The sequence below is a fragment of the Mastacembelus armatus genome, chromosome 7 (assembly GCF_900324485.2).
Source record: "Mastacembelus armatus chromosome 7, fMasArm1.2, whole genome shotgun sequence".
Lineage (NCBI taxonomy): Eukaryota > Metazoa > Chordata > Actinopteri > Synbranchiformes > Mastacembelidae > Mastacembelus > Mastacembelus armatus.
The window spans coordinates 10,656,777-10,671,551 of NC_046639.1; the positions used below are offsets into that span (position 1 = coordinate 10,656,777).

General features: G+C 38.7%; 2 protein-coding genes across 4 annotated transcripts; both read left to right on the plus strand.

Annotated features, from left to right (window-relative positions):
- Positions 1-2,079: 2,079 nt before the first annotated feature.
- Positions 2,080-7,203, plus strand: sarnp (SAP domain containing ribonucleoprotein). Its single transcript, XM_026333642.1, has 11 exons — positions 2,080-2,173; positions 3,501-3,600; positions 3,836-3,888; positions 3,997-4,067; positions 4,404-4,455; positions 4,592-4,665; positions 5,345-5,382; positions 5,509-5,534; positions 5,773-5,841; positions 5,985-6,071; positions 6,230-7,203. Exons 1-11 carry the CDS (start codon positions 2,141-2,143, stop codon positions 6,269-6,271), a joined length of 645 nt encoding a protein of 214 aa, XP_026189427.1. The 5' UTR covers positions 2,080-2,140; the 3' UTR covers positions 6,272-7,203.
- Positions 7,204-8,092: 889 nt separating this feature from the next.
- ccnt1 (cyclin T1) lies at positions 8,093-14,688 on the plus strand. 3 transcript variants are annotated; one of them, XM_026332089.1, is made up of 9 exons: positions 8,093-8,271; positions 8,880-8,961; positions 9,048-9,176; positions 9,552-9,612; positions 10,261-10,323; positions 10,444-10,489; positions 10,725-10,888; positions 10,991-11,061; positions 11,190-14,688. In XM_026332089.1, exons 1-9 carry the CDS (start codon positions 8,099-8,101, stop codon positions 12,477-12,479), a joined length of 2,079 nt encoding a protein of 692 aa, XP_026187874.1. In that variant the 5' UTR covers positions 8,093-8,098; the 3' UTR covers positions 12,480-14,688. The 3 variants fall into 3 exon arrangements, with proteins under 3 accessions (XP_026187874.1, XP_026187872.1, XP_026187873.1); XM_026332087.1 differs by having other exon boundaries at positions 8,095-8,271; positions 10,435-10,489; XM_026332088.1 differs by having other exon boundaries at positions 8,160-8,271; positions 8,887-8,961; positions 10,435-10,489.
- Positions 14,689-14,775: the final 87 nt, after the last annotated feature.

Sequence of the window (14,775 nt, forward strand, 5' to 3'; positions counted from 1 at the left end):
TAATATTGCTATTAATGATCTAATTATATAATAAGTACTCATGTAAATGCAACCTGAATTTCCCTCCCAGGGATACCTAAAATGATATTAGGTTGTTGGTACAATGCAGAAGTGTGATATTTCAATCATGGGTGCCAATTCTACAAAATATGTGCTTTTAGATACAATCTGAAAGGTCTTCTAAATTTCTACTATTCTCTATTATTGACCGATTTTGGATTGTCTCCAATTATTTTTAATTATGTGTGGATTTACGCTGAAATTCACTTTGCTACTGACTATTATTTGCCATCAAATCCATGTTGTTGACTCAACAGGAAAAGTGTTGTATATTTGGAGAAATTATATCAGTTGTAGTGTCTGAAAATGTAGTGTCATTTTCTGTCATTAGAACAACAGATCACACATACCGCTAAGAGAGGTCGCGTGAAGAAAGGAATGGGAGAAATGCAATGTTAATAAGGATTACTCAAGAACTTGTGACTCCCTAAATTCATCCGGCTTTGTTGTCTTACTCCCAGAACTATAAAGTCACTTTGTTGAAAGATTTTCTCCAAATCATATGCCTGTGACACTGTATAAACGTCTTTTTAAAAAAATGCCAGCATTCACAGCATATATGGAAGCATGTGAAATATTTCATCTTAATCATACCTGTCTATTTATGCTACAGTCAGTAGCTCATTAGCTCAGCGTAGCCTGATGACTGGAAATGGGGGAAACAGCTAGCTTATCTGACTCCAAAGCTAACAACCTCCAGTTGTTAGCATCCTGCCATTTTTATAATTTGTTCATTGAGCAAATTGAAATAAAATATTACAGTTATCAGCATGTGTTAGATTTGCTAGTATGGACAGCTGGGAAACAGCTACATACTCACAGTACTATATAGGTACTGTATTTTGGGGTGGGATTTCATAGGTTTTTACTTCTACCCACTCCTTTTCTGAACATTGTGTACATATTTTTCCTCATTTTCTCATTTTTGTAACAGCTACTATTCAAAAAGCTGTTTATTTTATTTTTTAATAATCAGCTATTACCAAAATCTGAACTAAATAGTCAAGGACTCGTATTACATAATACTTAATTTCATAACCCCCAAAGAACTAAGAAAAAGCACATTAAAATATCCAGATACACCATCATCTATTGTATAGGATTTCAGCATGTTGATCATGTGGGTTATGTTTAGCGCCTTGTTGCCTAGCAACAAAAAGGCAGTCCATTTAGCTACCTTCTTCTATTCTGTTTTTTTTCTTTTCTTTTTTGTGATACATTTTTAGGAAATACATTTACACTATTCTTTTCAGTAAGGTTCAGTTGTTAATAATTAATCCCAAACTACAAAAGTAAAATTCTTCTTCCACATTACTGCATGAATGATGACAATGAATAAGATATAGATAAGACATGAATTAAGTAGTCTAACTATAATACAGAGGAACATTTGGTTGTTTTACAGTGTGGGGGTTTCTAAACCAAGCGACCTGTCCTGCAGTGTTGCGGTCTGTCCTGCAGTTCAGGGGTCTTTCCTATAGTGTGGCAGTTTCTGCTGCAGCGTTGGAGTCTGTCCTGCAGTGTGGCAGTCTGTTCTGCAATCTGGTAGCCTGTCCTGTAGTTTAATGGCCTGTCCTGCAGTGTGGTGGCCTGTCTGCAGTGTGGCAACCTGTCTGCAGTGTGGGTGTGTGTCCTGCAGTGTGGTGACCTGTCCTGCAGCATTGCTGTCTATCCTGCAGTGTGGGGACCTATCTGCACTGTGGCAGCCTGTCCTGCAGTGTGGGGCCTGTCCTGTAGTGTGTGGGGCTGTCCTGCAGTTTGAGGGTCTGTCCTGCAGTGTGAAGGGGCTGTCCTGCAGTGTGGGGGTCTTTCCTACAGTTTGAAGGGGCTGCCCTGCAGGCTGTTGGTCTGTCCTGTAGTGTGAAGGACCTGTTCTGCAGTTTGAGGGGCCTGTCCTCCAGTGTGGGGGTCTGTCCTACAGTGTGGTGACCTGTCCTGCAGTGTCGCTGTCTATCCTGCAGTGTGGGTATCTATCCTGCAGTTTGGGGATCTGTCCTGCAGGCGGCGCTGGCAGTTAGAGCTTTTCAGAAGACGAGCAGCTCCGGTTTGATTGGAGGAAGTGGTACATCAACAAAGAAAGATGGCTGAAGTGGTGGAACTGCATAAGTTGAAGGTTGGTAGTGACATAAAAATACACTTTTTTAGTAACATTAGCTGGGTTTATAATTAACGGATGCGTTTTGAATGTTGGTAGTTGCTACACTAAAGACCCGGGTTAGGGATAGGCGAACAGCATGAAGATAAAATGTAAGTTATACAAGAGTCATACCCGGAGTGAGTTCACGTTGTTCGTTCAGGTTGACGCTAACTGAGCTAGCGTTAGGTTAAATTAAATAAAAACAGGTTAGTAGATAATTAAGTTTGCAAAAGAGTGTAATACTCACTAAAACATGTGAATGTTGCTCCTGGTGCTACACGTAACATGTATCTACCGTATTCTCTGTTCTTCGCTGTAGTGACCTCGATCAATCAGCCCGCGAAACCAGCGTCTATCTCACATTTGAGTTGTTACACAGGCTTTGGTGTTTGGACTTCTCTAACTACAAAACCATCGAGCATGTTGTAGATACACAACTTTTCAGCGAGTTGTCGAGTTCACTTTGTTTCCGGTGTTAGACTTTAACTGGTTTGAATGAAATGGAGACAGCGTGGGTAGGGCTGAATATGTACAGAAAGGGTAACGTAGAAATGAAGGGAAAAACCAACATAAAATGTCTTAGAATACCGCTGGGACACCATCAGTTCTTCCATGCAGTGCACTTGTATGGAAACATTCACATTCCATTCATTCATTCGGGGGTATCCTATCATTTGTCGCCAGTGTGTATATTTCAATGACATATTACTAAAAATAGTGATGTAGCATTTTTACTCAGACTTGTTGCTCTTGGTGCTTTTATGATTGAAAGTGTTTTCCCACTCAACCTGAAATCATCTGTGCCGTGAATGAAATTTTCTTAAAATCTGTTTACAGCAGATGGTTGTTTAATGCCAGATTCATCATTCTATAAAACAGCATTGTCAGTATGCTCAACATGACGGGTTGTTGGTTGAGACTGCTTTGATAGTAATAATATATTTGTATGTAAGGCATATTACTATATATATACTAATACCATAATTCATTCTATCTTGCCAATACCTAGAAAATGGGAAATGTGACCACAGCAATCAGGTTAAATTACCTTGCAGTGTTTACTGCTGTTAGTTTCTTTTTGTTTCTCATTTTCCTGTTAGTTTCCCATGTGTGGCTTATGTTTCTCCTTCATATGGCCAGAGAAGTGACTTTGACTTTTCTGTCAAAACCAAAACTATGGTTTCATCCAATTGTTCTGTTTATATGTAACACACACCAATATCACCAACAAACAAAAATGTTGACAGAGAGGCAAAGTGGATAGTTGGTGCTTATTAAATTAAAACCACTGTTTATGTTTCAGCTTGCTGAACTGAGGCAGGAGTGTGATGCCCGAGGTCTGGAGACCAAGGGAAACAAAGGAGAGCTCATTGCACGACTACAAGCCTACCTGGAGGAGCATGGTGAGGAAAATGCTCTACACACTGTGACTCACTTCACACTAAGTGAACATGTGAAGTAATTCTTGTTGTGGTCAAAATGAGGTGTTTCCAAACACAGCTGCTCTTAGTTCTTGATGGTTAATAACGAGGCGTGTATTGTGTTGCATTACTTATTGCAACAAAACTGCAGATATCTCTGACTGACTGTGTTTCTTTGTGCTCCCTGGTGGTGGGAAATGTATTTATCCGATAATAGAAACAATAGAGGAAGATGTGGACGTTGATGATGTGCTGGCAGAGGATACAGAGGTAATGTGTTTGTTCATTAGTCATGATGTATCCTTTTTCGCATCGATCCTTCAGACCTGATTAGCCCAACTTGGGAAGGAATGATGACTATTTTCTTTTTCCATTTAGGATTTCACCAAGGCTGAGAGTGCTGACGATGTCAAAGTTGACAAGAATTCTCAATCTGCTGAGTGTGAGATGTAAGTTAATTTTCATTTACTTTACACATGGTAGTTTTTAACAAACATGTGAACTGGAACATTTTAAATAAAGAGTTTAAGAGGTGCTGAAAGGCATATTTTTGAAATTTTAATCAAGCCCGACTAGCCTTTTCCCCCTACTACCAGTTTTTATGCTAAGCTAAGGTAAACAGAATTGCCCCATTAGCATATGGTGTTTCACATAGAGGGTGTTATTGATCATCACATTTGGTGTGGAACTGTCTCACATGGTAAGCCCCAGATTATAAACATGGGCTCAAAATGTTGCTTTCACCACTAAAGAATCTTTGGTTGTTCACCTTTTTTTTATTTCAGACCTGTTGAAAAGAAGGTGGTGAAAATAAGTCCTCCCTCATCTGCCAGTGAAGTAAACATTTGCATTCATTATCAGAACCCATGCACTTTCTTTCTGCAACTGCGTATATAGTGCTGTGTGTATATATGTATATATATATATATATATATATATATATTTTTTTTTTTTATTTTTTTTTTTTTTAAAGAGATTACAAAAGAGAGCTGAACGTTTCAACTTGCCTGCAACAGCTGAAAGCAAAAGGGCCATGCGTGCAGCAAGGTAAGCCTTGTCTGAGTGCCTTTTAAAGGATAATTCTGGATTATTATTAGTTGTATTTTATTACCACAGTTTTTAACTGTCATTTGTAACAGTAAGGACAATGCCACTATGTGCTGAAGAGTTGCTGCAGTTTAGTTAATCTGATCTGATCATCTGAACATTCATGAACATGGTAAACTTGTATCCTGTAATTAAAAGTTTTTACTAAATTTACATACTTTAGGATTTTACAGGAGTTGTGTGTATAATATTTGCAACAAAATCCACCATGCTAAATCACTAGTTACTGTGGTGAGTCCCTACATCTCTCCATCCCTGTATCCATTTTCTGCCACTTATCCAGGGACAGTTCATAGTGGCTAAGCCAGAAAGACCAAATGTCCCTTTCTCTAGCAGTGTTTTCCCTCTCCTCCTGATAGACCCTGATGCATTCATTAGCCAGATGTGATATGGGTGCCTCCCAAATGGAGGCACACAGGAGGCATCCTAACTCACACAAAGCAGTTCACCCTCACTCATGAGCAAGACCCTTAGGTATTTGAACCCCTTTAGTTGGATCAGCGATGCACTCCTGACTCAGGGGAGTGCCACCATTTTCCAGCCTCACATTTTGGCCTGCTAGATTCTGATGAAATGAGTGTTTATAGCCATGATGACATATTCTGCTTCTTTTGTTCAGGTTTGGCTTACCTAGCAATGCTTCCAGCCCCTCTCCAGGTCTGTAGTTACACTTTCCTTTACCAGACTTACTCTGTGTTTGATTGAAGCAAAAGCAGCAATATACATTATAATGGTTTCACTTGTTTTTCACTCCACAATGCCATTCATCTCTCTCCCAAACAGGTCTTGTGGCAACCGGCAAAGCTTCTGTAAGTGTTGCAAAAACTGTTTGTCCATCATTTAATTCAGTGGTTCCCAAACCTCCACCCCCACCATTCTACCCACTTGTGTGTGTGCTCAAGCATGCCTCGCGACCCCCTTGTAATAGCTCCATGCCCCCCTAAGGGTCCTGCCCCCCACCCCCCACTGTAGGAACCACTGATTTAGCTTTTGCATTTCTTTTGCTTTTCATGAATCAGTCAAGGTTTGTTTAAATGTCTCCCTAAGGTCAGTATCGATCAGCTGAAGAAGAGAGCAGAGAGATTTGGCATGAACGTTTCATCCATTTCACAAAAGGTGACTATGAGCTTGTGTTGTTTTACACAAGTATATGGAGATATTCATGTAACTACTCTTTTATGTTGTCATTATACTTCTACAGTTGGTTGTTTACATAATTTTTCTGCCTCTGTCATTAAAGTGACCTCATGTTTTTCCAGATTGAGGAGGATGAAAAGCTGAAAAAAAGGAAGGAGAGGTTCGGGATCTTAACAAATGCAGGTTCAGCTGGTGCAGATGACGTCGAGGTAATTTGCTGTATCATTCTTTTTTTTATTCTTTGCATGTTTGGTATTGTTTGACTTGGTTGAAATGAGTGATCTGTTATATTGCATCAGTGTAGTTTGAGACCATGGTTTCGAAAAGTAAAGATAAAGAAATAGTGTGTATTTTTATTTCTCTACAGGCAAAGAAGTTGAAACGTGCTGAAAGATTTGGGAAAGTGTAAATAATGTGTTTTCTTTTTTTGTAAAACATTTTCATGACTTTACAACAGATATTCCTGAAGATAACAGATGTCGTTAATAGGATTCTAGTAAATCAAAAGTATGAGTAAATACAAAGAAATAATGGAGTTATGTCATTTAAATTGTTTGGAAAACAAATACAAATCTTTATTATTCACTGAGCCTAGAATCAACAAATATTATAAAACATAAAAAAAACTGTTTTTGTTGGTTCGTTATTTACTGGACCACAATTTTCTTAGTCCTCGGAAGTAAGTTTTTTAGTTTTTCTCATACAGCCATTTATGTCCCTGACTTTTATTTAGGACTTAGAGGCCTGTCTAGAAAATACAGGGCAGTAGCAGCGCAATTTGTTAACTTTGTTTTATTTCTCACTCATCTAAAAAAAAAAAAAAAAAAATACTCCACATTTTATATGTCAATATACAGTCAATTTATGGAGTCTTATCAAGCATATGGACCATTAGTCGAGCAACTCCTGCACCTGTTTCACAGTGAAAGTCTTTGAATGTTGAAATAAACTACTGCATAAAACTTAAATTGTTGCATCTTATACATTATGCAAGAGCTAATACCAGCCCAGCATCTACGTATGTTCCCATATTCTTACATGTACCAAGAAAAATGTGTAATTTTGAGTAGTGAAACAGAAAGTATGTAATATAAACCAAAGTGAAGCTGAACAGCAAAAGTATCTAGTGTGCAACAGAAAGCAACATGTACCTTTCTGTTCAAGCAATTAAACAGTCTAAATGATTTAACACACTAATTTGTATTTAATTGTACTTCTGGTTTATGTGGCAGCCTGTTATTTTCATGTTTTCTTTTTGGGATTTCATTGGTACACTGCTTCAGTTATCCATGCATTTTATAGCATTTTGTGATTTAAAATAAATTCTTTTCAACTTTTTAATATGTGCTTTGTTTAATTCTTGCATCTCTTTGTATCTGTATTGTAATCACTTGGAGTTTGCTGTAGAGAATCACTGACTTGATTTTAAGCGGATATTTTTAGCAGTAGTATTACTTTGTTTAAAGTTACATGTTGAAGTATAGCCAATAAATACTGTTGAGCAACATTTTTAACATTAAAATAGACAATAGCTTGATAAGATAATAGTCAGAGGTCCTTAAACTAATGTATATTTTATCTGTTTGATTGCATCTTCTTATGACAGCAGCACTTTGTCCCCATTATATAATTAACATATAATACAATATGTAATATGTACTAAATTAATGGGACAAGCAGAGGAAATCCCAGTTTTATCATCCCTTGCAGAAATGTAAATATACTGAATAATGAATGAGTGAATTGCTGAATATTTAACAAATGAATTAAGGTTTCTGCAATAATTTCTTAAGTCTGCAGATGTAAATGTTAATAAGCATCTTGTACATTCATTTTGGTGAAGATTTCCTGCAACCCTTTTTCAGAAGGTAAGTGCTCAAAGAGTCCATTGGAGATGCCTTTCTTGATGAATTAAAATAAAGAGCTAACATGACAAAAGTGGCATTATGAAGGAGGATTTTCCACAAGAGGAAACATAAAAGTTGCTAGTGACAGTTTACAACTTATCTGTGAAACATAATTAAATTACTTAAGTGGCAAAACATCCATTAAATACACTTCGTAAACCCTCAATGGAGCCTTATCAGAAAGTGTTACTAGTTAGTCTGTGTGCGCGCGTGTTTGCGTTCTTTTGGGGACCCCTGCTGGTCACTAACTGAGTTACACTAACAGGTCTCCCGGTGTGACGTATGTTCCTGTGACGCGCAGAAATTTTAAACTCTCGTCCTTCTCAGTGATGGCGGCTTCGTTTCGTTCTCTCCCTGCAAGCTGTAATAACAAATGGTACTACACCCGACAACAGATCGACAACAGCCCCTCTCGGCGAGCTGGACTTGATCCCGATAAGGAACTGTCTTATAGGCAACAGGCGGCGAACCTGCTCCAGGACATGGGACAGCGGCTCAATGTGTATCTTTTGTCGAGGGGACGACTTGCGTCTCGCCTAACTAACGTTAGCTTGTTAGCTAGCGAAGTTTAGCTTCTCATGGAGCCGGTTTGGCCGAAAGTATGGCCGGTATCAGTTTCGCAGGGAGACTTTTAGTTTGGTTTTATGTTACCCATTTGTATTCGGCAGTAGTTTGTTACCGTTTTCACGATAGCTTGGAAGGGGGGGGGGGGCAGTAAGCTGTACCAGAGCCGCGAAGGCCTCTGTGGTCGACGGGCCTTGATGACGTTAGCATTAGCATCTCTCCGTACTGATGTTAATGTTAGTGAAGAAACCTTTATCGCTTTATTGCTATCTTTAGAAGCATTGTGTTTTAGTATTGTACTGGTTTTATTTAACTATTCTATGCATTATTTAATCAATCTAGGTCAGCTGAAGCCAGCTGGAGCGTTAACTTGTTCTGTTACTGTTGTGACAACAGGCTGATGTGATGTGGATTATTTCATTAAGTTGAGCTCCTCGCTTATGGTATTTTATATGTGGACCAGTGACTTTAGCTATATTTAGGATATACATTAAAGCTGTTTTGATGTTTTGGCAGAGTACATTGTTCTTAACTGTCATGTATCAGATCCCAGCTTACAATTAACACAGCCATTGTGTACATGCATCGATTCTACATGGTCCAGTCTTTCACCAGATTTCACAGAAATGTAAGTTCATTTAGCATGCACACTGGAAGTCTGGTGCAAGTGTTGGTCAGTCAGCTCATAAATACAATTTGGTTTCACCTCAACAGGTTATTGCTCCTGCCGCTCTCTTCCTTGCTGCAAAGGTCGAGGAGCAGCCCCGAAAACTGGAACATGTTATCAAGGTGGCCCATGCATGTCTCAATCCTCAGGAACCTTCACCAGATGTACGCAGTGATGTAAGTAAAAAAAAAAAAAACAGCCTCCGTTTGTCCTTTGTTTCTTGCTGTCTTAATAATTTGGATTCAAACTTCACTTTAATGCTTAAAAGTTTACTTTAAGGTTGGAAGTTAAACACATTTTCTAGTTAAATGAGAGCATCTGTACTGGCTATGCAGCTTTAACCATTTCATCATTTATCTGTTATTGGCTCTATGAGACAAGTAGGTTTCATACGTTCAAACATTAGCAAACCGACTTTTCATGTTTAACTTTGAGAGCCTTTCAGATCAATCGTCAGACGTGTTCAGAAGCACATAGTGTGTCCAGTTGTTCTTGTTTGACAATGGACAGAGGCCACTCAGTGAGTAATTTGCCTGTCCTCTCAACCTCAGGCCTACCTGCAACAAGCCCAAGACCTGGTCATTCTTGAGAGCATAATACTCCAGACCTTGGGTAAGTTGGGAAGGAAGAGCTGGGTCCCTTAACTCCCCCCAGGAAGACATGTGGTTATAGAAAGTGGTGTTAACCTTTTTCTTTTGTCTACAGAATCCCATATGTGGTTAGAAGCGTTGGATAGTGACACTCATGTATCATCTAAATCACTATTACTCATTGTTTCAGTGTTTGTTTCCATTATGTGTTTTAACAGCTCACATTTCTCTCTTTTTTAGGGTCATATTTTTAGCCATTTGTTTAATGTCTGTGTTAAGAACTGCTGCATTATAATATTTTGATTGTGTCCGCTACAGCCTTCCCCATGTTTCCAAGGTTTGAATAGGGCAGTGGAAGATTAACTGAGACCACCAAACTTTTGCAGTTTCTCGAAACCAGTTAATGACTGAAAGTAATTTACTGACAGTGTTGTTTTTCACTTTCACTTGTTGATGTTTTCATGTTGTCCATGATGTAATATTCCTCATTGTTCTTTGCAACACTTAACATTGAACAGTATTAATTTTTTATTTCTTTCAGGGACCTTTTGTTAATGTTTACTATTAGAGGGAAAACAGTTGTTTCCATGGCTCCATTTAGTGGACATTATAGTATGTCTTCTTTTGTTTATTAAACTCTTTTTCCTTTTTTGTCCTTTTTTTGTTGCAGCTTTTGAAATCACTATTGACCATCCACATACACATGTTGTCAAGTGCACCCAACTTGTTAGAGGTGAGCATCGCCTCTTCAGATTTGTGCAATCTTGGGCATTTCAAAATAATTGTAAGCTTGTACATGAAATTGTGAATTGGCAGGTTTTAAGTGTATTTTTTTTTTCTGTTGTTGTCCCAGCGAGTAAGGATCTGGCCCAAACATCATACTTTATGGCAACTAACAGGTATATTCACAATTCCCTGGAAAATCCAGGGACTCAGTGGTTTTTTTTTTTTTTTTTTTTTTTTTTTTTTTTTTTTTTATGAACACAGAATTTGTCTATTACATAACACAGTGCAACATGTTATTGTATTTTTGTGCATAATACTAAAAAACTCAATATACTGAAGGTGTATTCTCTCCTCTTGTTTCTATTATTTATTTATTTATTTTCCCCTGGGACGGATCCTGCCATATAGTCTGCACTTGACCACATTCTGCCTGCAGTATAGTCCACCTGTTGTGGCTTGTGTGTGCATCCATCTCGCCTGCAAATGGTCCAACTGGGAGATCCCTGTGTCTACAGATGGCAAACACTGGTGGGAGTATGTTGATCCCACAGTCACACTTGAGCTGCTGGATGGTAAATGCTGTAATCTAGTCCATTCAAAGTACACACAGGAATCATGTCATTGAGGCGTTATCAGTAAGATTAATTACAACTCTAACCTGTAACTTGCTTTAGAGCTTACCCATGAGTTCCTTCAGATCCTGGAGAAAACACCTAGCCGATTGAAACGTATCCGCAACTGGAAGGTATACAAAATCTTTTTTTCCCCCCATTGCTCCATTGTGACTTATAACTGTGACTTATAGATCATCTTGTATTAGACAGGGATGTTTTTGTCATCTGTTCTGTTGTTGTCTGTTTTCTTACTTCCCAGGCTGGAGGTCAAACACCAAAAGTCAAGCCAAAAGTCCAGGAGGAAGGTGATCAGAGGGACACTATGATAAGCATGATCTCTATGGCCTCATCAGAGAGCACGGTGGCAGGCCTGATGAGTCTCTCAGCTCCGCCCTCTGCCTCTACGTCCTCATCCATGGGTGATAAGGAGAGGGGTGCATCTGGCAGTGATCAGACTTGGAGTGGAAAAAGTCAAGGAGGATCTGAGCAGCCGCCACCGCCGCCACCACCCAACCATGAGGTACATGCCCCAGCTAAGGTATCGCTGAGTGAGTACCGTGCAAAGAACGCAGATGTCCTAGCTGCCCAAAAGAGGAAACTGGAGAACATGGAGGCCAGTGTGAAGAGGGATTATGCCAATGCTGCCCAGGCTCTCATTGGTCAGCAACAGAGGAAAGAGAAGCATCATCACCAGCAGTCCAGTTCTTCCTCCTCTGACATGTCCAACCCTTCACCTATTATTCTGAAAATCCCCCTAGAGAAAGAGAGGCATGACAGGAGCTTGAAAGTGCGCTTCCCTGTAGCAGGTGGACCAGGCAGTGGGCACAGCAGCAGCACCCGAGGTCAGGATCAGGACATCAAAGTCAGAATACGAGTGCCAGAGAAGCAAAGGGGAAGTACTGGAGAGGAGGGCAAGAGCAGGGACAAGCACAGAGACAGATCTAATCACCACCACCATCATCACCACCACTATCACCACCATTCCTCATCTAGCAGTGCCTCACTTTCCTCTTCACATAAACATTCATCGAGTTTCAGTGGGGCATTAGGAAGCAGCAAAAAGCTCCCAAGTGACTCCTCTAGAACAAGTTCTTCATCTTCTTCAGCCTCACGAAAGAGGGCGCACTGTCAAGATCCCACAGCAGAGTCTTACCCTCCCTCTAAAGTTAGTAAGTCATCTAGGAATCCTTATCAGCTACCATCCCTGTCGTCGTCCTCTGGGCAAACTCTGGGGCCCAGTCCTGACATTCTTCCTACCCTGGGCCTTCCCCCCCACCAAGGGAGCTATCCACACTCCAAAAGCGACAAGACAGACACTAATGGGCATGGTGCAGGAGGTGGTGCCCAGTCGAATGAGTTTCAGGACACTTTTGAAATGCTAAACTCTCTTCTTAGTGCACAGGGGGTCCAGCCGTCACAACCGTCCATGTTTGAATACAGACCGCAATATGGAGACTACCGTTACAGCGGTGGCTCCAGGGGGAACAACCCTAGGCCCCCACCCCTGCCTTCAGAACCACCTCCACCATTGCCACCGTTACCCAAATGAATTCCTCATCAGGAGATGTTATGTACATTGTACTGGACATTACAGACACCCATCTTGTTACATAAAGTGTTGTATAATATGTTTTTGGACTGACCCAACAAAATTTAATGGGCTTCAGTGTGACAGCAAAGAAATGTACTGGTGACATATTAGTTGTTCTTTTTACAATTCACTTGCAAGGCAATAAGAGGCTTAAAAAGATTACAAATTATGAAAACAAACAAAAAAATCACACAGGCAAATGTAGAGAACATGTGTTGCCTTTTCTTCTTAATTCAAATGAAATGTAATGATGGGATCTGATTACTGTTTTAAGAGAGGTCATCATCTTGAAATCATGAATAAACCTGTTAGGTCTTCTTACCAGTGGTCTTTTTATAAGGTTTTTATTGTGTTATTTATTAAGTGAATAATTAAGTGAATGCTTTTTTTTTTTTTTTTTTTTTTTAATTGCCCCATTTTCTACCCTTTTACAGTTTCCCCCTACGTTTATTTTGGACAGAGGGATATTCCTACAGGCTTATACAGGCTAGTTTGAGAGTGCATGTCTTCAAAGCCATTTTTCAACATTTTTTTTTTTTTTTTTTTTTTTATTAAATTTCTCTAACCTAAAAATAGGTGATTTCCCTACTCCTGGTGTTTATTGAATTTATTTTTTTGTATTATTTAGTAGACTTGTACAAAGATTATAAAATGTTTAAAACAAACATGAACTGTTTTTACATTTTGCTAGGAAAAATTAGAAAAAATATGTACATTAAGGTAACTTGTACTTGGGTTCTAGATTTTGAGTGTTGCAGTCATTGTTTTAAATGGTTGTAAAATATCCATATTCAGTTCTCTACTGATTACACTAATGGACAAAGTTCATACCAAGGATATACATGTACAATTTATTAAATACTTCAGATATCTATCTGACATGGTCACAATGAAGAACAGCCAACAAAAAAATGCCTTCGTATAAGAAATATTTATTGTCATGTTTCCTCAAGAGTCTTAGGATGATCACAGCTACATTCAAGAGTATAAATAAGCAGCATATATGGATACACGTCATTTTCAGGGTATTGGTTTCAAACCCGAAAATACGCCAGAAAAAACAAGTTTTCTGTTGCTTACTTTGTCGTGACCATATCAAGCACATTATAAAAAATAGTATTCACAATTTGAAAGATTAATAACAGGTCATCAGTCTGTTTTTATGGTTGTTTTTCATTTATGCATTTCCTCCTTTGGGGATGTTTTATTGTGTAGATCTCTGTGCTGGTCTGATCTTTCCATGTAAAGCTGTCTTTTGGCACCTGACTTTCAAACTAAACTGTAAATGTTTTTAAACCCTCTACAAGCCATTATTCATTGAAAAATTGTGTTCTTTCATTGTGTGAAATCACACACATCAAGCAGGTTATATCCATATACCTCCACTACAGGGTCATGAGTTTGAAGTATAATACTGTCCTAACTGTTAAGATTTTGTTTAATAACAATAGTAGAAGAGGGGCTATTGGTATCATCTGTACATTTAATTCATGTTAATCTTTATACGTTTTTTTGTGTGTGTGTATAGGATTACTGCTTTCAACCTGCTTCTATGAGTTTATAATCAAAACCCTTTGTTTAGGCAATTCACAGTAGTGCAGTACAACAAATCAGCCATACAACTGTAAACATTTTTGTTCCCTTGGTATATGGAAGATATGCTCAAAAGTACAGCTCTTTGTTCAGGCAGCAGAGGTTTTATTTGCTCTTCAAGTTTTGGTTGTAACAGGGAAACAGTAAATGCACTGAAAATATATCTCAGCAGATTTGCTTACAATGCAATTGACAAGTGTTACATGTATAATCCACTGTTAGAGTAGATGTCCAATCTATCATTGCCATTTTTAATAGGTTTTATTTAATCTGGACAAATCTTCCAATTTAAGTATTAACTTTATGCTGTGAGAAATACATACAAAAGAACATGCATTTCAAAATAAACCCATACGTGAGAAAAACGTAAGACACTCATGCAACCTAACAATGCAAAATCATAGGTACAGTAAGTTTCATGTTTTTTCACGTCTTGGTGTTTTTAGTCACACTCAGGTCTGGAAATGAAACGTTTTGGGATTTTGTTTTCAGTTAAAACGTTATATGTGAACACTGTTTCTTTTTGATATAATGTGGTTGCTTTACTGTCAAATAAAGTCAATACATATTTTAAGAAAACGCGTATTGCATTACACGACCTTACGGAAGTTCCCTGCTGCAGTATTGTGGGTGTACAATGAAAGTTTTGTGGCAGTTTAAA

Excerpts from the sequence above, each read along its gene's own strand:
- sarnp (XM_026333642.1), top strand. The coding sequence starts at position 2,141 with ATGGCTGAAGTGGTGGAACTGCATAAGTTGAAG. Across the intron at positions 3,601-3,835 it reads AGCCTACCTGGAGGAGCATG|AAACAATAGAGGAAGATGTG; the intron begins GTGAGGAAAATG and ends ATCCGATAATAG. Across the intron at positions 5,842-5,984 it reads TTTCATCCATTTCACAAAAG|ATTGAGGAGGATGAAAAGCT; the intron begins GTGACTATGAGC and ends ATGTTTTTCCAG.
- ccnt1 (XM_026332087.1), top strand. The coding sequence starts at position 8,099 with ATGGCGGCTTCGTTTCGTTCTCTCCCTGCAAGCTGTAATAACAAATGG. Across the intron at positions 9,177-9,551 it reads CACCAGATGTACGCAGTGAT|GCCTACCTGCAACAAGCCCA; the intron begins GTAAGTAAAAAA and ends TCTCAACCTCAG. Across the intron at positions 9,613-10,260 it reads CATAATACTCCAGACCTTGG|CTTTTGAAATCACTATTGAC; the intron begins GTAAGTTGGGAA and ends TTTTTGTTGCAG.